The following is a 25,288-nucleotide window of genomic DNA, read 5'->3' as shown; positions in this document are numbered from 1 at the left end:
ATATTTAAGTTGCTTCAGCCCTCAGTGTCCTGTTGCCAACAACAGAGCCTTCCTCGAAGGGGACTTGCATGGGAAATCTTTGTTGAATGTTGTACAAGGTAAATACATTGATGTAAATCTTCCTTGGTTCCATATTACCCTTTCTGCAACATCCAGTGAAAACAATGAATGCAGGGCTGCACCAGCTTGGGAAGGCACGCATCTCTACTGATGACCAAGTGACCAAGCCCTCCTCTGGCTGTAGGAGCACCCAGTACACAAAAAGCTGAGAGGAAATTCATGTCTTTAGAAATCTTAATAAAGTCAGCTTAGTGAAGTCAGAGGAAGAGAGGGGAGAGGGGAAAGGGAGAGGGGAGAGAGGAGGAGAGACAGAGACGGAGACAGAGACAGAGACAGGGAAGTGACTAGCAGAGCTCAAAACCCTACCACTGACATGTCTGGAAGCTGGATGTCTGACTGCCTGGGGTCCCTGTGTGCACAGGCTGAATGGCCAAGGGGTTCGCCCTTCTCTCTCAGAAGAGTCCTTCACAGTCTTGGCTCTCTGGGGATCGCACTGAATTGATTCTAACTACAATGCAATGTGTGCCTGTTCCATTGTGAGAAGTTCTAGAATTATGACACCCAGGAATTCCAAAGCAGCACACTTTGTTGTACTCCCAGGGTGTTAGAGCTGTACGATATTTGAATCTTTAAATTTCCACTTAGGCTCTCTCTCAGTTTTGCTTTTAAGTACAGGTTTTATTTGACTGCTGCTTTTCCTTAAGACAAAAATTACAGAGTCAAATACAAGACAATAGAAAGCAAAGAAACATCTTTTTGTCACAGGGAAGGAGACCAAGAGTTGGAAGGGAAGAGCATGAAGAAACGAAAATGTGCTGTGTACAGTGTCAGTGCCCCACAATGAATGCAGCCACTACACATTGCAACTATTTATTAATAAGACAAAAAGAGCCTGGGAGTGCGAAGCCCAAGATTGCTTCTGCTTCCTCACACAACTGAGCACCCCTGGGAGATGCTGAGCCCGTGTCTCCGCCTAGCTGCAGGGCTTCCCGGGCTCTGCACCAGGAGGCAGAGCAGAACGGCTGCCACAGGGAATTGTGGGTAATCTCACACAGCCTCCCACAGGCAAGGAAAATCTCTGCAGCATCTTACATTTCACAATCATAAGCATGTTGTATCTGGTCTGCAGTATAAGCATGTCTATTTCATTGTCAATGTGAAAAAGATTTCCCTCAGAATCCTGAAGTTAAAGGGATATTGCATGAATTCCTCCCAATTTACATCCCAAGTTTACACCATCCCTAGAATACTGCTGCACTCCTGGTGACACGAAACAATACTCAGCAGCGTGGGTATCACGCTCCACAGTACTGTGACCCCAAGTTATGCAATCCGCCTTAAAGTATCCCTGTCAGAGACACAACTTTCCCTTAACTCTACGAGAACAGATGTAAAGCAACTTTCACCAAATCAAATTGTTTTTCCACATATCTTCTATAGTATAAAATTAGTGATGAATTATTACATGGAAAAAAACAACTTTAAAGACCAAGTTGGACACTTTTTTCCTTCTGTAAGCTTAAAAGAATCTATTTAAATGTTATTTAAAAGATAATATCCCCAGAGCAATAAAGAAACAGTGAAATATGGAATACAAACTCAGCAAATTTAGATTTATCTGATATTTTACCTGTTAAAACAGTACATGTACCTAGATCTCCTTGCCACAAGAAGCCGAGAATAATGCACAAATTCTTTACCATATAGCAGTTTGAATTAATTTCAGCGTTTTGAGCTGGCTTTGTTCATACTCTAGAAAACTCAATTTTATTCCCAATGGAATAAAGGTTTCCAATTCAGCATGATGGTTCCTGAGGTAGCAGACTCTTGCCTGAAGATCATTATTCCACCTGGAAATGTTCAGGCACGGAGCCTGCACCTTTCTGGAAGCACAGGGCCCCCACAGGCAGTAAGTGAGGCATCCTCACCTGGGTCTGGTGGCACACAGGCACAGGAGAAGAGCGTATTGTAGCCCACTTTGAAGTCGGAGTTGATGGGATAATAATCAGCTAGCTTGATCATCTTCTTGAAAGCATCATAGATAAAGATAAAACTGATCAGAGAAGAGAAGCCCTCTTCTGTGAAACGAGTGAAATACTGGACCAAAAAGCTGGCATCTGTGGCCACCAAAATGAGGCACAGGAAGGCTGACCATAGGCCGATCCAAAGGCGAAACTCCAAGTAGTCAAAATTATGGTCCCTGGAAAGAGGAAAGAAATGCACTTAACATCTTCTGTGATGAAACATACAGAACCGAAAACTACCAAAAGCCTGCAGGATGATGGCTAAAAACACAAAATCTTTAGCTACTAGATACAAAGCTCAATTCTATCCACAATTTTTAGGTTTAAGTATTTTGTCTAGTAGAAGAGATAATTTCAGAAGTCTGAGAAAAGCACATGGAAAGAAGCCATACCATGTGTACATGAATAACTCATTAATTTTCTCATTCAAAAATATGGGATAATATTCATGCATTCATGAAGTTTTCAGAGTAAACAACTCAAAAGTACATTGGCACCTGCTATGCACTTAATAAATGTCAGTTTACTGGTTAATGGAGACATCAGATCAGTATGTTCTGAGTCCCCAAACCTCTGCAGTCTACTGAGAGAGACAAATTGATAAACATCATAAAATAATAAGTGACAGTGTTGTGGTAAAAGGAATAATCAAATCTAGCAAGGAGGATGGATGAAGTTGAAGAAAAAACTCAAGATGTTCAAGCATAAATAAGAACTTTTCAGAATAGGTAAAAAGGCCCATAGCACAGGACAGCACCCGATATTCACTATGAAGAGAGGGCCACCAGGAATCAACGTGGGCCACCTTCAGGTCTGCAGAGGCCTCCGGGCCACGCCACACCACACACTTCTCACAAGGCTGCCCACAGACATTGCACCTTTTCACTGAAATCAGTGTGAAGTCACCTTGTGAGCAGTCCTGTGCACACTTAGCCTGGGCCACCTCCATCTGAGGAAGTTCTGCAGTTTTCCAGTGTGTTTCCCATTTCTTACATGGGAATTTGTTCAAGATTCATAACCAGGAAAAGATGCCTCAAGGGTTGACATTTTATGATTCCATACTGATTCTTTAAAAATTAAGTGGAGAGGGGCACATCACGCTTAAATTTATCAATGATTAAAAAGCAGACTATCACTTTTTGCCTAGTGAGGAAAGACTGCATGTGCTTGAAGCTCTCCACCCTGGCTTTCAGAGGACAGGTTTCTCACAGCTACTAGAGTGGGACGAACACTGCTCCACTTTCCTTCCTGCTGACCTGGTTTGTGGCCCCAGTAAGAACTGCTGCCCCAACCTCCAACTCCCTGGGTCACCCACACCTGCTCTACCCAATTCCAATTCTGCTCCACAACCCACAACTGCAACGATCTCTTTTAAACGCAGACAGATACCTCAGTTTAAAACTGTTCAGTGTTTTCCCACCACTTACAGAAAGAAATTCTGATTCATTACCTAGCACAGGGCGCTCACAGAGAAGGCGCCTGGTAATGATTTGGGGGCACTGGTGGCTGAAGACCTGGCTGCGACAGCGACTCACACATCCCTGAGAACCAGCACATATAACTAAAGGGGCTGTACCTGTGCCAGGGGAAAACTAGAGGGCACTGCACTTCCAGCTGAAAATCAGAGGCTATTACATTTAAAACTGTCTTAGATACTGTGATGCTTAAGTCTGTGTCAACTGCGGTGGATGACAGGGTACCCAGATATTTGGCCAGACATTTCTCTGGGTATTTCTGTAAAGGTGTTTTTGGAGAGATTAACATGTAAATTTGTGGGACTTTCAGGAAGTAGATGATTCTCTATAATTCTCATCCAATCAGTTGAAGATGACGCAGAACAAAAAGATTGGGCTCCCCAGAGGCAAACAAGAATTCCCCAGTCCCCTGCCTTTGAACTTCATCTGTGACATCAGTTCTTCTGGCTCTGTGGGAAACAGCTTCAGATTAAAACTAAATACTGGTTCTCTGGGGTTTTTAGCCTGCCAGCCTGCCCTGCAGACTTTAGACTTGCCAACTTACAAGGTCATATGAGCCAATTCGCTATAATTTATCTCTTTCTGCATCTGCACGTTATTGGTTCTGCTTCTCCAGTGTCCAGACAAATACAGACACCAATTTGTCAACAATGCCTCATTTTACATATAAGGGTATGAAAGCCAATGGATATCAAATCATTTATCCAATGTCAACATTTTAATGGCAAAGTTGGACTAGAAACTAAAGCTCTTGAATCTTGGAATGATCCTTTTAAAAATTATACAATAGCCCCCACCATCACCAACCACCATCTGAGCTGCATTTATCTCAAGATAGGTTAAGCATTAATGTTATGTTCTCTGCACATCTCAGCAAGTCAGATGAATTGGAAAATGCTGCACAGAGAGGAAGAATGCACAGATTGTACAGATTTCCTGAGACTTTCTTTTTTTTTTTTTTGTACTGAAATCAAACTCAGGGTTTCGCACTTGCCAGGCAGGTGCTATGCCCCTGAGCTACATCCTCACCTCTCCTGAGACTTTCTAAAGAGAGTTTTTCCATTTCTTTCCAGTTGTGTGTGTGTGTGTGTGTGTGTGTGTGTGTGTGTGTGTGTGTGTTGTGGGTACAATTCTAGTGTTTAACTCTCATGAAATAAGTACAACACAGGAAAAGTTGAGTTCTAATAATGTAAATTATCTAGTTGAGATAATTTATATTACCATGCAATGAATTACTGTTGGTATAAGAATTAAGAAGCACTGTTTTATTAATTCTAAGTCAGTAGATTTTTTTCTTAGAAGTTTAAAACAATTGCTTAATTTTTCTTCCCTAACAAGATGAAAGCACAATTCCAATTCATTCTAAGAGTACTAGTGGTTGTTATGGAATTGATGTTTCTAGGACAGGATGAAAAATAAATCCATTAATTAATTAATGGCTAGAAATATCATTGATTTGAGTACAAAGGGAAGAATGCATGTATAAACCTGTATAAACTTACATTTAAGAACCTAAACAATTTACCCAAAGTAGCTGGTTACATATTCCCAGAGTACTTCAATGAGAATGACTCAAAAAAAAAATCACTAAAACCTATGGCACTTTGGTATAAAAGTGTTATGCTTTGATTAGCAGAAAGAGAAATAAGAGGGGAAACAGTTTGATGATCTGAAATGACTCTACCTAACCTACAAAAATAGGATTTACCTGTATGTCCAAAGAAAGGTAAAATATGTTGGGAAGATCTTGGAAAGACAAAGTAAAATAGTTTCTTTACTGCATGAACTCTAGATCCTGCAGCCTGCTGAGCAGAAAGTGAATTACCACGAGGGAAATGTAACACACAGCACTTCCTGGGCTGACTGGGAACACAGAAAGGTTTCCAGAGAGCATCTCATGCACCCAGAGATGGATGAAACATGCTTTGGGAAACGGGGGTCAGTAAGATTCAGTAGCCCTAAACAAGATATAGCCATTGAACAAATTCATGTCATTGCAAGCAACGCGTTTGCCACATATTACTTATTTATTTCGAATTGCTTTACAACTATTTCCAAATACTGCAAATTACTTGGACGAATGTAACAATAAAACAGGAGTGACAGTGTAACAGGAACTTGCTTAATAAAGGAACCAATCTCTATCCTGCAACTACTAAGGCAACTCAGGATCCAAATGTTTTCTGCAGACTAAGGCTCTGATCACATTTTATCCAATAAATCTCTCTGCAAACACTAAGCATGTTTGTTCCTGTTTATACTACATGCTTGTTCAATCTTTGCATAAAGGCTTTCTTGTGTCACAAAATATTTTCTTAAACATATAAAAACTGATTCTATAAACTGACATGAATAAAATCCTTTCCAATGTTCTCGGAATTATGATGGCAGAGAGATTTTAATAATGATCTACAGAAAACTCACATCATTTAAAATTTGTAACTTTAAACTCTCAGAAAACTTAGAGTTGTGAACTCAGTTTTCAGAATAAGTAAAAGAAAAAGGAGTTTCTAATTCTTATTTGCTCCTTTATGTTTAATGACACGCACGGTTGAAAGGATCTATAAGAGCCCTTAAATCCAGGAGGTACTATGTAGATGATAACTATTCTAAAATTAATTTCTTAAAATGCCCACTATCAGAACATGGTCATTCTAACTTAGGGTGCTAGCAATACATAAAATTCTGCAATCCAAGGATGAACATTTGCCACTAAATATAATTCTTACTTAGCAATATTAAGTAGAGGAGAGAAACACCTGGATACCAAATTTTATTTTGAATTTTTGCATGCTAAAATGACCATTTAGTTTAATGGTTAAAATTTAGTTCATATTCCTTTTCCTGGAATGACCCACAGTTTCTAAAAGAAAACAGTGATGTTATTATTTTGTGTTCACTAGCAGCATCTTATGAGTCCTTTAGAGGCCTGGGCTCTGGAATCAGAAGGCAGGAATTCCAATCCCAGCTCTACCATCCACTGCTGATGGAACACTTGACAATTTAATTGCTTATGCAGTGCCTGCTTTTCCACCTATAAACCAGGTACAGTCCCTGACTCACAGGACTGCTACGTGAACTAAATGGGTTAGCAAATGTGAAGTTCTTAGGATGATGCTTGTTCAATAAATGTTAGTTAGGATTCGGCCGAGCCCTGAAAGCTACGTTCAGTGAAGAGTTCTAGACCTGGGAAGAGCATATAGTCTTTTTTCATTACTGAACAAGTGACTTTAAACTATTCATGTGATCTCTTTGGTAGTCTACTGGTTTGGTTACGGCAGGAAATGGCATGCTCAAATGGAATGCCCAGGAAAACTCAGTGAATGGCACCTTTACCAAGAACAGTGAGGTACTGCAGGAGCCACCACAGCAAGAAGCCATCATCCACTGCAGGTACGAAAAAGGCCACAGAAGGGAGATACCAGATCCTGGAGGCAGGACAGAGGTGAGAGTCCCAGAGGATGAGCCACTGCCACGCTGCTGTGCTAAGTGGAGAGCAGGGAGAGAGGGGGACATGCTAGGCCTCTTGCTCTCTCTCCTGTCCTGCTGCAGCTCCTCACTGGCCAAACTAAGGAAACCAGAGAGCACAGGCCTGGGGGTCGGAGTCCTCAGGGGTCTGCACCCTGGGGCACAAAGCAATAGGAGCACATAATAGTTGGGGAAGGAGCAGTATAAAACACAACAGACGGGCCTCAGTTGAATCAAGTGTAAAATGGACTACATAAGGTTAAGTAAGGTTCTTTCAACTCTGAAATCTTAACATTCCAGTATTCTGACTGATTCATGCACCTACCTAATTGCTTCTCTGTGCTTCATCTCAGCTATAAATGTTCTACAACCAAATAATTCTAATTTATAATTACATATATATGTATATATACATACTTGCTGAAATTAAATAGAAGCCTCTCAAAAACTAAGACAGGTCCTGTGCTGCTCAAAATAGTGAGTGGTTGACCAGCAAAAAGGCAAAAGACAGCTCCAGAGACAGCAGTGCCCAGGAAGCTCTCCAACACGCCCTAAAAGACAGAAAACACGGGTGTTAAACGAGACACATCTTCTTCCCTTGTGTGACGTCAGTGCTTGAGTGTGTATGATGAGGTCGCCAGCAAACCGTCAGGAGTGCAGAACAGTGAGAATGCTGCACCGCGCATGTCAACTTAAAATCAGGGTTTCTTTCTCCATCCCACAAGTGGGCCACTTGACAAATGCTAACAACCGTACCAGCTGTAAGGAGCAGGCAAACGAAGGCTTTGAGCTTTGATAAGAATGAACTCTGCCATAAAGAAGGATAAATTTGAGTCATCTGTAAGGAAATGGCTGTACCTTGAGACCATAATGGTAAGTGGAATAAATTAGACACACAAGCTTCAATGTTACATGCTTTCTCTTACCTCAGAAACCCAAACTATAAACAGAGAAGAAAACAGAAGATAGACAATATGAAGTAGGGAGACAGATCTTTCTCAAAAGGAAAGGAGATCAAGAGATGGGGGGGAAGGGGTGAATAACAGAAGAATGTCCACGGCCAGCTCCCCACAAGGACTGAGATCATTATGTAACACAAAGGTGGACCAATGAAAATAAAACCTGAAAAAATTAATCGTGGGTAATTCTAATTAAGAAAAATTGTATAATCCCACCAAATGGGTGGAACTGACCAGTGGTTTAGGTCCATTTTTCTCTTACAGTTATCTTCAGTCCTGTTTCACCCCAATTTCACACAATACATATGGACACTTAAGTAGCTACATTTTACATAAAAGCTATTGCATAAAGGAAAGGGGAGGAAGGCAGAGTAAGAAAATGATTTCCATTCCATCCTGTAACTTCTATGGCACAGATTTCAAAAAAGTCTCATTATATACACGTTATTCAATATACACACACAAAAGCTTTAACTAACTGATCTCTAAAAGAAATAAATGTACAGTTATAAACAGTTAAACCTCTGTAGGCACAACTCCTTGAAGATCAATGTGTCATTTCCTTTTGCACAATAAAACAAAGCAACATGTCATGAAGAATCACTGCCTTACAAACTGACGTGCATCTTTTTTTTTTTTAAAACTGGGGGTTGAATCCAGGGCCTTATGCATGTCAGGAAGGTGCTCTCATATGGAGCTGCGTTCCCAGCCCTGTTCTTTTTATAATTTTTATTTTGAGATAAAGTTTCACTAAGGCCAACCTTGCTGAGACCAACCTTAAATCAGAAATCCTTCTGCAGCAGCCTAACTGGTAGCCGTAATTAAAAGCATGCATCTCCACACTAGGCTCAATCCTAACTTACCAATCAGATTTAGTACTAACACTTCTGATGATAGCTAACTAGTTTGTTTCCTGTACTTTTCATTGTTTCAAATATCAGCTAGAACAGCACATTCATATTTGTAGAATAATCTTTTTTTTTAGCTTAGTATTTTCTTAAGGGTTACCTTTTAAATGTAAAGAGAGGTCAGAGACCATTTATTCATCCTTAAATCCACAGATCTAAACATTAAAATCAAGTACTTTAAGCACAAGGTCCTGAGTTTGATCCCTGGTACCCCCCCCCCCAAAAAAATCAAGTATTTTTCAAATGAATGAACCGTACAGATTTCAAGAGCACAATAATATAAATATATAAATAATGTAAACATAGATTAATTTACCCAATAGAGCAAAATTATGTGATCTCTGTAATTGCCTGTATGTGTTAGATATTATAGAAGATATTCCTCCTCAATTGAGCAATAAAGCAGCTGTTCTTAAAAATAGAGCTTACATTCAGAAAGCTACTTCTTACTCCACACCACTCCTCACCGGGGTTGATTAGACTTCTGGGAAACTGAGGTCTCTCCGTCACTGTCTTCGTTCCTAATCCCAAAAAAGCAGCCTGTCTACCGGCTGCCCTCACTAAACCCCCTCTTCCCACTGTGTTGGAACTTCTCCAGCAATTTGTCCTCCACACCATTTTTTGAGAAAATTTAATGCATAGTAAATGATTATGAAGAAATTGGTTTTAATGTTCAACAGAATTTACTTACATTAACTTCCAGCACTAGTCAAAAACCATCTTTGAGACCCCACTGTGGTGATTAGTCGAAGTATTTTTACACTGCTTCAGAGTCAGGCACATTCTCCTGAGAGTGACATGACAGCAGAGAATCCTTTTAAGATTAGAAAGCAGGTGACACCCTTTTGAGTAGCACCAGATAATAATGGAGCTAGGTGGGAAGGGGCAGGCACAAGAGATATGTGGAGTAAAACCAGCTTCTCACACAGTACGTGAGCTGGCTCTGACGTAGTCCAGGCAGCTCCTGTCCAGGGGGAGGTCCTGGTGGGGTCTCTGCAGGGAGGTCTGCTAAGGACCCTACTTATGTAGATGTGAGCCTCTAAGTACAACTGAGGGGGTGACTTCATGGTTCAGAGCCCTTCTACCTGGTTCTTTTATACAGAAACAGAACTAATGCATCTTTTATAGAGAAACAGAACCAATGCATTTACCCAGGAAAGTATTTCCTTATTACCCACAAACACTATTTGTCCTGATTTCCTGGGTTTAAATATTGATGTCTGAGGAGATATATGACATGAACATTCAACATGGCACATACACCTGTCTAACCACACCTCCATCTTGGCAAGGATAAAGGTGTGTCTTTGGATCCAATATTTAGTCATACAGATTTTTAGCTCCTATGCTTTTCATGGCTTTGTAATTTATCTTTCTGTCTTTGCTTTTACATTTTTGTTTTACAACTTACATGAAGGGTTAAGCACTTGAAAGCTCCACGTGGCAGGAAAAGCCACACCCTAGGTTCACATGATAGGTGCATCATTCTTTATTAGATTCATGGAAATGCTTATTGCTCATCACTACTGCAAGATAGAAACAGTGCAGGCTGGAAACAGGGAAGAAAGGATGAATGTGAAATTCAGGACTCTCTACTCAACATAGCTATTAGTCAGTGAAGAGGCAAAAATAGCCTCTTCCAGCCTCTTTCATGTCTCTTCTCCTGTCGTCACGCATCATCACTGTTCCACGTGCTCTTTAGAGACTCAGGAAATCCTGGAGACCCTGGAGAAACCATCCCCAAGTGACTTCCTAGATCCAAACAAAGGTCCACAGCCAGAGCTCCTCATTCAGTAAGAACAGCAAACAATTTTCTTTCCAGAAAATGACTTTGATTTATGGAAGTCTTGTGACATTAAAGGTTGATTATTTTTATTTCAGTATTTGATCCTTTGGTAAATACTAGTTTTCCATTTTATGGCTAATAATTTTGAAATAGGGACAGGTGATTTATTGTATACATTACAGTGGACACTTGCTTAAAGATGCTTCCAGCCTTCCTAAGAAAAGAACTATTTTCTCATTCTAACATGTTCCTTTTCATAGTAGAGAAAACTTTAAAATAATCTCACATAATGAGTAACTGTAATTAGGGCTGATGGCAAATTATACTGTGAACTATCAGAAAGCTCTTTTACTATATCAATGTTTGCTATACCTTTTTAAAAAGAACCAACACTTTTAACAGGTGTAGCATGAGTCATGCAGACACATTTAAATCTGACTTCCTGGTGGGCTCTTGAGAGTACAGGGATGGCAGATATCTGAGGTGTGCAGACCCTGAGCCACCACGTGCCCCGGGCCATCCTGGTAGCCTTCATCTTATTCAAACACATGACACCAACTGTGGATTAACAGAAGAAGTGAAGAACTGACCACGAGAAAACACGAAGCCTGAACTTCCAGGAGAACATGGCGGATAGATAACAGCAGCTATGGAGGCTCTCTAAGATAGCCAGCTTAGAATCCAGGAATGATGCAGTGTGAGGAGTCCTAAGCAAGGGGTGACATACCCTGCCAACCCAGGAATGAACTAAGCTGAGAGAAACCAACTGGAAATGCAATCCTGGTGCATAAAATCCCAGCAGCAAAGGCGCCTTTGGAAACCGTGATTTGAATTTCCTGCTCCTGCTGCTGCATCTAAATCAGCACAGCAGGGAGAGAGATGCGAAAGCTCTGAGAGCAGGAATCGGCAAACGGAGTTGAGAGTGGGTCTGGCAGGAAGCCCTGCATTGACCTGTGATGAGTGAGAGGAACTGGGACCCTTCCATAGACTAGAGGCTCCAACAGAGGACATTCTGGGACTGGGAAGACTAGCCGGAACAGGACACTGCAGTGACTTTAGTTGCATATTCACCTCTCAAGCAGGATTGGTGGGGAGCGCTTGGCCTGGGTGACGCCGCGGACTAAGACCCAGTAGGCTACCCCAAATAAGGTCCCAGTGCCTGGCAGTGCACCCTAGTAGTGAAGCCTTCAGTAGGTTGAGCTGGAGGGGCTGGCCTCAGTAGAAGCTGCCCAGATCTGTGTCTCCCTAGTACACTGCAGTGGGCGGGAACACCTAGCCGGCACAATTCAAACAAACTATAGCTCTCAAAGAAAGAAACTGGGCCTCCTATATATGCTTGTATGGGAGGAACAAAAAGTATAGAAAGAGGGAGCAACAAGAAAAGGGTTCTCAGCTCCTAATCCTGAGAACACTGATCCAGGAAAGGTAAATGCAAAGGAGAATGAGGACAGAAAACATGTAATATCAGACACGGCACCAACAGACATAAAGCAGTATCTCTGGAGCCTCATAGACAAGTTTAAAAATGAAGTATTTAATGAAGTAAAGCAAGATATAAGTAGAATAGTTAGAGAAATGCTAAGCACCGCCCAAGAAAAAACAGATGATGGAATGGAAGAACAGGAAAAAAGGGGAGAATCATTTGATGGAGAAAATAGAGAAAACAGAATACGTAAAGCAGGTTCAAAGAGAATACCAGGAAACTAAAAACTCTATTGAAAGCTGGCATAACAATAGAGAAAGAAACTAAGGATAGATTATCTGAACTGGAGGACAGATTTGTAATGTGGGAGCATGAAATGAAAAACTTCTTAAAAATAACAAGGAAACAAACAGCAATAATACAAAGGCTAGAAGATGATAAGAGAATTTGTAACTTAAGAACTAAGAACGTAAAAGAAGAAGTACGGACACAAATAAATGAACTACAAAGGCTATTCACAGAAATAATCCAGGAGAATTTCCCTAATTTAGCAAAAGGTAAAGATACTCAGATGTATGAGGCATATAGGACCCCAGCCACCTACAACCCAAACAGAACTACACCCATGCATATAATAATCAAAATTCGAGAATTCCAATATAAGAAAAGAATATTAAAAGCCATCAGAGACAAGAAACAGATCACTTATCTGTTTCTGGTTCACATGATAGGTGCATCATTCTTTATTAGATTCAGGGAAATGCTTATTGCTCATCACTACTGCAAGATAGAAACAGTGCAGGCTGGAAACAGGGAAGAAAGGGAACACCCATCAGAATTACAGCAGACTTCCTGGCACAAACCATCAAATCACGAAGAGCATGGGGCAAAGTAATTCAAGCTTTGAAAGATAATAACCTCCAGCCAAGATTGATATATCCTGCACAACTGTCCCTAGAAATTGATGGAAAAACAAGGTGCTTCCAGGATAAAGAGGAACTAGGGGAATTTGCAACCACCAATTCAACTCTACAGAGAATACTACAGGACATTCTAAAAAAGAAAAATACCAAGTTTCCAGAAACAGTGGCAGAGCGGCCACAATGAATGGAGCAGAAAGCAAAATAAAGAAGAAAACTGACAACTAATGACAGAAAAAGAGCTCAACAGAAATGAGGCAGAGAAGGTTGGATGGTAGGAACAGCTATTTTGGAGAAAACAAGACATCATAATAGCTAGTGCTGATTTAATATCATCTTGTTTTGAAGTCCCATCAAGCTTTTGTTCTTGTCTCCATCCATCTTAACATGTTGTATCGTATTAGATTTTAGTATATGTGATAATATAAACAAAAACTTTTATAGACAAGGAGATTATACAGAAACCATTGTTCATTTTCTGTTAGTTGATTCTAAATACCCTGTAATACTGTCATTCTCTTGAATGGTTTTACATTGTCATGATATGTTTGATGCTACAGTATATGAAGTTATACTCAAAGATTTCAAGGAAAGAGACACTATGGTAACTACTTTTATGTTGGGATATCTTGTGGTGAAACACCATTTTGCTTAAATGGTTATGTTCTGACCTGTGCTGTTTTGTTATGTCCTCTTTTATCTCAATCTCCTTTTTTTATTATTTACTTTTTTATTTTTATCTTTTTAATTAAGGGAAAAATAAATTAAAAATAGCAGGATATATTATAGTAACCCACTTTGATTTCCTATTAACTTTATTCAAAACCTTCTATTGCTCTCACCATCTTGTTTTGACTGATTTTCCTCTATTCTGTTTTGCTTGATAGTACCAAGTTTGAGATTATAGGCAACAACTGTGAAGACAATAAGATTCAGGGGCTGGGGATTTAGCTCAGTGGCATAAGCACCTGCCTTGCAAGCAGGCGGTCGTGAGTTCGATCTTTGGTACCGATAAAAATGAAAAAGACAAAAAAAAAAAAAAAAGACAATAAGATTCATTATGATGCCCATTCTGGTTTGACTGTTATCTTCTTTTGAAGTCCTGTAATGTGTCCAGTGTTTTGGTTTTATTGGTTTTGTTCTTTACTGTTTTGTTCAATTTTATTATAACTGATGAGATACGCAATTGTTTTTAAGATAGCAAGAGGCATTATGGTAACCATTGTTGATCACCTTGTATTTTGTTTTTACATTATGTATTATGTCCATCCTTTTGATTTGATTGACTCTGTTTTGTTATGTCACATTTGGTTTTATTCTCTTCAAAAAAAAGTAGTAAGAACTGTGGGAGTAATAAAAACCCAAAATGTGTAATTTTCATTGTACAAAAGAGAGGAAAAGAAAGTGCTCTAAAGGATATAACTGCATGTATATTTAAGTGTATACGATAGATAACCATATTACTGAGTTTTGTTGGGTCACTGAACAGAACTGTTTGCAGTCTCACTGTTTGAATGTCCACTCTATATGCTTTAATTTTGTAACTTAAACAACTATTTCTAAGATGACAATATGTAATCTATTAACTAGTGATTTCCTACTGTTTATTTTTTCTGAAATTCTGTATAACTTGTACCCTTTTTCTGTTTTTTTTTCTTTTTCTCCTTAAATAAAAAAAAAGAAAACACAAAGCCTAAACTGTTCAGTCCCCCAAATCCTGGTGATCTCAGGACTGTCTGTTCACCTCTGTTGATTTAAGTTTCTCCATGCAAGATTTACAAAATCGAGATGATACGAGTGAGCAGCAAACACTGTCACTGGAGAACTCCGCACTGACATTCAGACAATGTCATTTTCTCACCTAAAGACTAAACTACTTTACTCCTTTATATGTGAGAAGGTTAGTACACATCAGATCAGACCATGCACAGGAGTGCTCAGCCGGGTCTCTGCTGGATGAAACCTTCTGGGCAACAATAATCACATATATGAGGTACTCATTTAGACAGAAGAGGAAGACGCACATGAGCTGATCTCCAAGATTATTCCTTAGCAGTTCAGCACAGTGTATCTGGGAGTCAGAGATTTCTCACTTCTGTGAAATTAATGGCTACCTCAGAAGATATTTGGACTAAATGAAATAACATATAAAGATCTCAGAATAAAATGTAATATGAAGCAGAGATGTGTTTCCTTTCCCTTACTGTCTACTATTCCTTCTGCCCAGAATTTTCTCTAGAAGCATAGCAGAGCCCAAATAGCCTTCCCTTCCTTCAAGAACTGGTCTTCATCTTTTCTTTTCATTCACTCCTGAACACTCTCCATCTTCTTCCTCTTTTTAAGCTCTGCTATGCTTCTAGAGAAAATTCTAAATCAATGCAAGGAGGGCTGGGGGTGGGTGGCCCACTACACCACAGAGAGCTACTGCTTTGAGGAAACAGTCTTTTGCAGCAGCAAAGTCAAAATCCATATCTCAAACAACTTGTGAAGTCTTTTCTGCTTGCATGAGAACATGACAATAAACCAAAGATGGCCTCATAAGACCATAAGAGCAAAGATTCCAAAAATCATGCTTTGAGCTACTGATGGCTAGGACTTAAGGGCACCTATTTCCTATCCTGGCTAAGGCAAAGCAAACACATTCAAGAGAATAAACACTAAAAATGATAGATGTGTGCTGTCAATTTCCACTTAGTTCTAATTTAGTATCTCTTTGTAACAATAAAGGTTTTTATTGTTTTGTGTCCTTTTTCGTATGGACCTGAACATTTGGAGTGTTACTTACACTGCTACTCTGGAAGGTTGAGTGGCAATGATGGAAAAAAGTAAATGATGACAAGCAAAGTGATACAACTGCATAAGAAAACAAGAGACTTTTTATTTCTCTGACAATCGTCAACCCAGTAAAATTCAGAAGACAAAACATTTCAGGGGTATTAAATGATAAAGCATGTGCTAATGTTACTGATAGTTCAGGTTTAAAATATTTTGTTTTTCTAATCATAAAAGAGAAATTTTAGCCCACGTTTGTGTTGATTTCTATGAACTGTGCAGTATGTGGAGTAATAAAATGAAGTGTCTCCGGATGAGTCTCTGAATCTGAAGGTTAGCCAACGAAAATGAGCAGCTAACGTCACTGGGAGCAGGCAGCTGAACCCAAAATACCTGCATGAGCTTTGGCGAAAGGTCCCCAATAGGATCAAATAAAGCAGAGAAAGGATGCAAGCATCTAAATGAAATCCAGGTGACCTGAGAGTTAAAGTTCTGTTTCCTCATCTCCACCTTGAACAATGAAATCAGGATCTCTGAAGATGAGGCCTTGAGAAATAGAGGTTTTTTTTTGAAGCTCCCCAGGTGACTCTCCTGTGGCCCAAATCTGGGATACAACTATTCACACAACACCCTTCCTTCTGAATAGTATTTTGATCAACTACCCGGGACTGTTCACTCACACCAGGGAAGACTGAACACACAAACCAGTTTTCTATTTCACTGGGGTAGGTACAGCCTAGGAATCGGGAATTTCTGCCCGGGGAGATCAGCTGCCAAGCCCTCCTGGTCATCTTGTCTACCCAGTGTGTTCTGCTGTTGAAGGGAGGATCCTTGTTTACATTACCAGCAGGAACTGAAGAAAGGGAAAGACTTAAAAAGCACATTATCTCTCTGGTTGAAGAAAAACACGAGACCTAAACTTTAGCAAGAGTTTCAACTTCTGGTCTAGTGAGGATGAGAAAGCTGTGAGGCCTTTACTTTTTATTTGAAGAGCTGTGAACATGGATCTAAAACATCAAATGCCAGTATAGCCTTGCACAAAAATCATTTCCAGATGGGTAAAAAATTTAAACGAAAACATCAAAGAACCAAAATATGTGGGTAAATATTTTTCTAATCTTGGGGTAGGAAAGGCCTCTTTAAACTTATCATGAAAAAAATACAAATGAAGATTTTGACTATACAAAACTTTAAATCTGTACCTAAAAGAAACTATAAATGATGGTAAAAGTTGTATAGTAGCTCTAGAAAAATATATTTTGCAGGGTTTCTTTTTTAAAGAAAAAGAATATACAAGGAGTTCACATGAGTCAGTGAGAAAAATATTAAATGTTTCAAAAGCAAACTACACCAAGCATGCAAGTATAAAGAAGTACATAGTCAATGAAAATATGGAAAGAGAGTCACTCTCACTACACATCAAAGACAGTTAGATTGAACAAGAACGAGCCACTTTTTTTCAACCCACAGGAAGCACCAAAGAGAAGGATGAAATCTAACCTTTACAAGGATTGTAGGAAATACTGAAGTTATGAAACAACACGTACATAACCTAATTCACAGACAGCCTTTTATCTACGATGGTCCATCTGCACGTACATTGCAATAGGAATGAGAGGATGCCATGAAAATGTTCATAATTATTTCTGAGTAATGGTTTTAGGGCAACATTGTGTTGTATATAATTTTATATTGTTTCACTATCCTACAATGCATAGTTAGGCCTTATTTTAAAAAGAAAGCTGTCTTAACAATAACTAAAATTTTTAAAAAATGTTTGACTTTACCATCATCTTGGGACTCTAATGCTGCCCAAATCTCTATCATTTTCTGATCACCAAAATGGAGGGGAGGTGATAAAGGCATTCAAATTAAGAAAAACAAAAGAACAAAACACAAAGCAAGTTTAATTCAGAATGTCAAAAGCATATGACCTAAAGTTTCTGTCTCAAACAAGCATCAGCCAGTAAATCTTACTGACAACTAAGCAATGCAGAAGTGTTTCTCTGTCACTAAACAGGCTTAATTTTGCTGACCAGAATAATCAAAGAGCGTCCTTCTGACAGATTGTACCTACCTAACTTTTTCAAACTAGAGTATGTTGCTAGCAGAGATGAACATGTCAGTCTGTACCTCCATTTCAAAAAGGAAATGCATTTTGGTGCCAAGTGAAATGCATAGGTAAAATGAAATTATTGCACATTCTCAATACAGTAAAATAATTATCAATTTGTTTTAATTTTTTGTTGTAAGTTGTAGTATTTAGAAAGAAGTGTTTATGGTATTGCGGAATATTACATGTGCATAAGAAATGATACATTTCCAACTCAAGCAAATTGATTAAAAATTTTGAGCACAGCAGCATGTTAAAATAAAGCCTCAAATCTGGAGATGCCAGCTATAACTGTTACTTATAATAAGACAAGTTCCCTCAAAATGTGTTCTGTTGGACTCCATGAATATCATAAAATTTACAAAATTCTGAAATCTTACCACATCCTTTTGCTAAAAGATTTGTGAAAACAGGATTACATTTACTCTTGGAAAAAATTCAAAATTACTTTCTCCACTCTGTCTTCATGCTAGACTGTGCTTAGTCATTCACAATTAAATGTAGATTTAAATTAAAGTGCTTTTCTATATTCTGAAAGGCTAAGGAGAACAATTTTGAAATTGCCACAGAGCATCCAAAATTATTCCTGATGCCAGTATCAGCCCCAGGGACTCATCAATACACAAATAGGTGTTTAGTTTGATTTGAGGTTCTGTTCAGGTAATATCTTGAATGAAAGCTCAACTGCAATATATCCTGGTGGAATATATTCATACACTGACACATAACAATTTAATTAGAAACATCTAAATGAATGGAGCTATATTCTTGTTTGGCAACCAAGAATACAAATACACAGTCATGAGTTGCTGTTTGAGGTTGGAGACAGTTTAGCTGTAGAAGAGGCCCAACACTGCATCACAGTGCCGCAAAGCTTTGTCACCTTGCCACTGCAGCAATGAGACACTGCAGTGCTGATGCCACTCATGGAAAGGGTAAGAGTGAGTGCTGTTACTGGACTCCAGCAAGCCGAAGCTCTAAGAAGAGGGAGTAGGTTCAAGCTGGGGTTAGATCTTAGCTGAACAAAGGCTGACTCTTAACAAAGTGGTTCATTACACTCACAAGCCCAAACATAACTCTAATTGCTCATGCTTAGCAAGAAATTTATGAATCCCACCTAGTAAGCCCCACAGTCCTCCCAGAGCTGATGGGCAAAATAAACATGGCAAAGTTGGGGGATTCATGTGGACATTTATAGTGGCATCACAACTGAGTTATACTTGAGCCATCAAAGCCTCAACTATTTTATCTTGTACATAGTTTCCACATAGTTCCCAGCATCACGTGCTTCTAATGATGGGCATCTCGTCAGCTATCAGGTCTGAAATAAACGCTTAAATATAAATTCCTATCTTCTAGCAGGCAAGACCTTCTGAACAGAAGCTGGCAGAAGAGCTGACTTAGACAACAGTTGCGTGGTGACTCATCTGTGTTTGCACAACATGTCTCCACCAGCACTCACGTCTATTTGTAGCCTGACAATAAGCCCCGTGTGAACTATCTCTTAGCTGTCTGTCTATAAAGCAAAGACACGCTTCCAGCTGACTCATGGGTGCTGCCTGTGCTGTGTGCATAACCCACTGCCTCATTTAGGAAGATGTGACTCAGTGGAAGACTTTCCAAGTCTTGCCAAGGCTTTCTGCTTAGTCTTGGTCTAGTGTACAGAAAGCCAAATGAAGCGGGGGACATCACCCCCCTAAACACACCCACCAATATCTTGGGAGGAGCGGCCAGGGGGAATGATCACTTTCATTTTAAGCTAAAAGAACCATCACAATGAGATTTTTATCTACTTTGCTCACCTAACTGTATATTCTCAACACTTAAAACAATGCCTACAGCATAAAAGACCCCCCATAAATATTTACAGCGGAACAAATGAACCTCTTGCTGAGATCTGTGAAATGACCTAGACCTTACACAAACGGCCCTGTTGTTTTGATGTAAAGTCCCAACTGCCATGGCACCAAAAATGGTGCACAGTAAAGTGCGCACCTTTTTGATCATAAGATACTCCTCGACAAATAGGTAAAACTAGTTGTTGAATTTCTGTTCCACAAAAATATGTTAACAGTCATTTTGTTTCTATCCTTGAACATGTTGACAACAATTCATTTTCTTTATCCTTCTTTTCCAGTGTTTCTGCCACCTGCTGTGACTACTGGAAGAGCCGAATCAGAGTTAAGGAAGAAGACACAACCAAGATAGTTCTTAGTGGAACAACAGGCTTCCAAAGTGGAACAGAAAGAACCTTCTTCAGTATTTCACCATTCATAAAAACCTTCAAAACAACACGTTTTATCTAAATTATCAATGACAGTTACAAAATCTACTCATCAAATAAATTATGTCTGGAAAATGTTATCATAAGTTTGCATCATTTTTGAGTTAACAACTCCCAAAAGTGATATCCAGAAAAGTTATTTAGTGTACTACGTAGCATTCTGATGCACCAAACCATTTATGTTTCTTCTGAAATCTTCAAAACCAGAACATAGCTAATTTCACTGGCATAGCCATGCCAGGTCATGGCAAAGCCTTTTCCTAAGCACTCAGTCAGATGGGAATTGATTTCCAAAGGAGAGGTCAGAACAGATTTCAACCTGCTTTCCCTGTCTCTGAGGCTACATTCCAAAGCTCAGTCTGAGAAGCTGTAAGCATAACAATCCAACTCAAAAAGGGAGTAAGTTCACACACAGGAAAGTACTACAATAGCCTCACCTGGATGAGAACAACCCTGAAAAAATGTTAAAAATTATCTCCATAAGGTCTCTTCCATCCCGATAGACAGAGGTAGTCTTATTCATACCCCCTCTCAAAATCACAGGTTTAGGCTATTTTCTTTACAGGTGGCTGCCTGTACTATCTTCTGCTTGCTGGCCTTGGCGTGCTGACTTCCTTTCTTGAATGATGTGTGACAGTGATCATTACATGGCCATCTCAGTGAGGAAGAGCTGCCCAGCGTGAACATGGATCTGAGCTTCTAAAACTCCCATTGCTGACATCACAATACAGGTCATCTGTTTCCATCTTAGGGATGCGCAAAAGGCAGAGAGAGATGGGAGATGGGGAGATGGTCTCTTTGTGCATTCATGTCTGTGTCCCATGCTTGGTCTCTAGGACCTATGCTGATGGCCTCTCGTGGATAATACAAAGATAAGTATGCTTTGGCCACCATGTGTTTTTTTTTTAAAATGTTACTTGTTGTTAATACTTAAAAGTCACAAGATATCACTGAAATTTGAATTTCCAGCTTCTCTTTGAAAATCAGAAAGTGAAGCAAATTTGAGGACATTCACATGGAAACAAACAGAGATGAATGGCAACTCCTCTTTCGAGTGACAGTGGAGTGTGAGTTCTGGAGTGTCATCACTGTTCCCATACTGCAAGGAGGACCAGGCCAGACATGTGACAAGTTGTGTGGAGAGTTCCGGACCCCAGGTGTCCAGGCACACCGGCTCAGGTGACCACACTGAGTCGAAAGCCATTGGGTGGTATCAACCCCTGAGGTTGACTGCAAAGCATGTGAAGAATCAAAGAAAGACCCATTTAGCTGACAGGCTCATGCAAAATGACATAAAATAGTCACCTCCGGCCTCTATGTTTGAGGACAACAGGTTATGCAGCAAAACTAACAGACAAGGCATTTTAACCTAAAATGCAGTAATTGTCTAAAGTAACTTCTCCCTTTATATTGGGAACAACACAAGTGTATAGATATCCACCATCTTCTTTTTGCATGCAGGGAGAAATCTAAAATACAAGTGAGAAGAAAAAAGAAATGAAACAAAAGTAATTTTTAAAATTAATACCATTCAGAAAAGCTGACTGGCAGCATTTACAAACATCACATTGATTAAACATTAATAAATAGTAAAGTGGGCGGAGATAATTTGAAAAGGGCTTAAATTGAGCTCTTTTAATTAGAGTATCAGCTTCATTTACCACTGTGTACACAGTCCCTAGCATAGTGTATATTCATATTTATAGTATATATATTTATTGACTAATGTACTTTTGTACATATTGCTCTGATTGATTGAAGACATCTTTTCTTTCATTAAACCTGTAGCTATTATCAATGCAAAAGGAAGACAAACACTACATTCAAAGTAACCAACAAGTTGTGACTACAATTAATGGTTCCAAATCAGCTGTGCAGAATCCTTACAGCTTAATGAGAGACAGGTCCAAGTACAGAAGAAACAACTTGCGGCTTGTATTAGTTATGCTGAATTCTATTGGGAGCAATCACTGCAGTGTTTGATGACTCTATTTGCTCACATAAAAACAAAGGTGAAGCAAGGAAGGTAATCATGTATGCACCGCAGAGTCATTTCCAAGTTCCCCAGAGCTGGCTTTGTACTTTCAGGGTAGCAGCAGACCTAAACTTTGTGCACTGCACAAAAATGAAGCAGCTGATACTCTTTGCCCAAATAGATGTGGATCCTCATTTCCTCCCCTTCTCTTCTCCACTTGTGACTCAAGCCAGATTTCATCGAGCTATTTCTGTAATTACTAACATGCTGGAAATACAGCACCACGCCAGAAGCAAAGTGAAATGCAGCATCCCCCCAAGACCAAGAAAACCGCGCTGAGTAACTGAAAGGCCATCTGCTTCCCACAGAGCTCAGGGGTGAGGCGACAATCTGGGCTGTACTATTTGCAGCCTCTCCAAACGAGACCCACCTGCATGTTGTCGGTGGCATCCCCAAGCAGGCCTCCGAAAGTGATGGCGTTAGTCACAGTTGCCAGATAGATGAAGAGAATTGCTGAAAGAGCCTGAATATTTAAAGCATCATAAAAATCACTGGCAAAAAATGGCGCTTTCCTCTTGATGTCCTTAATTAATCCGCCACAGAACCTGGACAGGGAGACAGCAAACATACATGTGAGCAAACATAAAGTAAATGCCAGTGAGGTCTACCAAACCAAAAATAGTCTATGCTTTAGCACTTGAGACAATGACAAGATACAACTTAACCACTTAAGTGGAGACCAGAAAAATGCACAGGAATAAATTTTCTTCTCTTTTTCAGTCACCACTCAGGTGCCAAACTCCCCCAGCATCACCCAGCTGGTCTTTAGATGAGAGGTCTTTCATTCCTAACAGAAAACACCTCAGTGTGTGAGCAGGTCATCTGAGGTACGCTGCAACCCTTCCACAGCACCCTTCCCAGTCCCATCTCTGCTACAAACGCTCACTGCAGAGGCTCACTTCCACGACATGCCCCCACCACAGCACTGTTCTGGGTTCTGGGACACAAAAGCAAACACACTGACCAAAGGCCTCAATGTGTGCAGTCTGCTTTCAGGAGACACGGGAAAGGTAAAAAGGTAAATCAGTAAAAGCAAAACAGGACCGATTAAGTGGGGAAGAAATAGTTGAAGTTTCAGATGTGGTGGCAGAATGGGTCCCCTGGAAGCTGACTCTGGGGTGAAGGCCTGCAGCAACCAAGGGAGACGGCACACAGCTGAGCTACGCAAGAGGGGTGGCCCAGCCCTGGCAGGGCAGGTGAGCGGGGCAGCTGGGTGGTGGGGTAGCCGCTCCCCCAAAGCAAATCTTGCAGCTCCGCCTTCCCAGAATGCATGGCTTCTGCCCAGAGCGCCCGCTGTGACAAGGGGCCTCGGAGCTGCCCTGATCTGCACTTTCCAGTATACTCCCACGCACTGACAGGGCATGGTAAGACAGTGCACTCCCTACATGGCACCTGCCTCACACATCCTGCTGTTAAACTTGACTTGTAATTACACTGAGGGCTCCACTGACCTCCCCTGAGCCACCCCACCCCAGTCTGCCTGTGGTGCGTGCACAATGCCAACATCACCAAACACCACAATCCCCAGACACATCCCCACGCTCCACAGTGCACTGCTCACTGGAAACGGGGCAGGCGGGGCAGGCGGGGCAGGTGGGGAGAAGGTCTGGTTTTTCGTTCTCTAAGAAAAAAAAAGATCCACATGGTTCATTTTGAGAGGAAAACAACTTCATCTTTTTAGATTTTACTGCATATTAAAATGACACACGTTTGTCTTTTAAAATCTCAATGTGTTTTTTCAAAAAGCATTATCTTTAGTATCCTACTTAAAATTTTACTTAACCCACAGAGACAAGGAGAACCCGAGGGCTCAGAATCAGAAAGGAAAGGCTCTGTGCCCTCCTAGGATGCCAGGATGTCCACTGTGGCCAGCCAAGGGGGCAGAGCACGGGTCCGAGAGCCACTCACACTGATGGTGCTTACTCACTTGGGCACAGACACACGAGGCTGAGGTAGAGACTGTGTGGGCAGGCTACACTTCACCTACCAGTCCCTGCCACCACACTCACCCGCCACCAGTGTGACTGTCTCAATACCCTGCATCGTCCTCCAGCCGCCAGTCCAGTGTCACCTGCCACACACTCTGCCTGCCTCTCTTCGACCTCCTCTGCCAAGGCTGCCATCCCGTTGGCTTCCTCTCCCACCCCACCGGATCTGAAAGACCGCATTCCCATCAGGAGGCCCTCATGGCACCATCACTTTTGATTCACTGCCTTCCCCGTGCCTGTGACCTCTAGGTGCACTAAAGTATCTGTTGCCTGAATAAATGAAAAGAGGAATCAAAAAGATGAGGAAAGCAAGCTCAGAAAGGAGACAGGAAATTCAGATCCAAAGAAAGCCCTCTCGTGAATGGCAAAAGGACCCGTCAGTTACCGTCCAGTCCGCTTCAGCTCCTCACAGTCCCCGTGGCCTCCTCCTCCGTGGCCGCCATCATGGGGTGTATCCCCGTTCATCTGAACATTATCTCCACCTGAGTACATGTTCTTCCTGAGCAAGACAACAGAGGCCACACAGAGATTAGCTTACTTCGTTCATTTGCTTCCCGGCTGACTCAAGCACCTGCTAATGGGAAGACAGTGAAAACCTGCATCAGGCCTTCCAGCTACTCTAAGCCACAGTTTTTTTTTTTTTTTTTTTTTTTCTTTCTTTTTTTTTTTATTTAAGGAGAAAAGAAAAAAAAACAGTGAAAGGGTACAAGTTATACAGATTTACAGAAGAAAAAAATGAACAGTAGGAAATCACTAGTTAATGGATTACATATTGCCATCTTAAAAATAATTGTTCAAGTCACAAAATTAAAGCTTGTAGAGTGGACATTCCAACAATGATACTGCAAACAGTTCTGTTCAATGATCCAATAAAACTCTGTGATATCATTTCCTATCTTATACACTTAAATATACATGCAGTTATATAGTTTAGAGCACTTTCTTTTCCTCTCTTTTGTACAATGACTATTACACATTTTGGGTTTCATTGCTCGCACGGTTCTTATTGCTTTTTTGGAAGAGAGTAAAACCAAATGAGACATAACAGGACAGAATCGGTCAAGTCAAAAGGG

The 25,288-nt window shown here is 40.4% G+C and overlaps 1 protein-coding gene across 10 annotated transcripts in view; it reads right to left on the bottom strand.

Moving 5' to 3' along the window:
• Slc4a4 (solute carrier family 4 member 4) overlaps positions 1-25,288 on the bottom strand; it is a 329,139-nt gene that overhangs the window by 69,952 nt on the left and 233,899 nt on the right. For all 10 annotated transcript variants that reach the window (XM_063240311.1, XM_063240312.1, XM_063240308.1 and 7 more), the window contains 4 exons: positions 24,601-24,714; positions 22,598-22,772; positions 7,445-7,578; positions 1,989-2,260 (listed from right to left, as the gene is read on the bottom strand). In XM_063240311.1, the coding sequence (XP_063096381.1) occupies positions 1,989-2,260; positions 7,445-7,578; positions 22,598-22,772; positions 24,601-24,714 (695 nt within the window). The remainder of the gene's footprint in view (positions 1-1,988; positions 2,261-7,444; positions 7,579-22,597; positions 22,773-24,600; positions 24,715-25,288) is intronic.

This window comes from Cavia porcellus, unplaced genomic scaffold (assembly GCF_034190915.1).
Source record: "Cavia porcellus strain 051 isolate PalLab524CR breed Dunkin Hartley unplaced genomic scaffold, mCavPor4.1 scaffold_30, whole genome shotgun sequence".
NCBI classification, from domain to species: domain Eukaryota; kingdom Metazoa; phylum Chordata; class Mammalia; order Rodentia; family Caviidae; genus Cavia; species Cavia porcellus.
The sequence above is the reverse complement of the archived record's forward strand: the minus strand, read 5'-3'. Positions and strand labels throughout refer to the sequence as shown.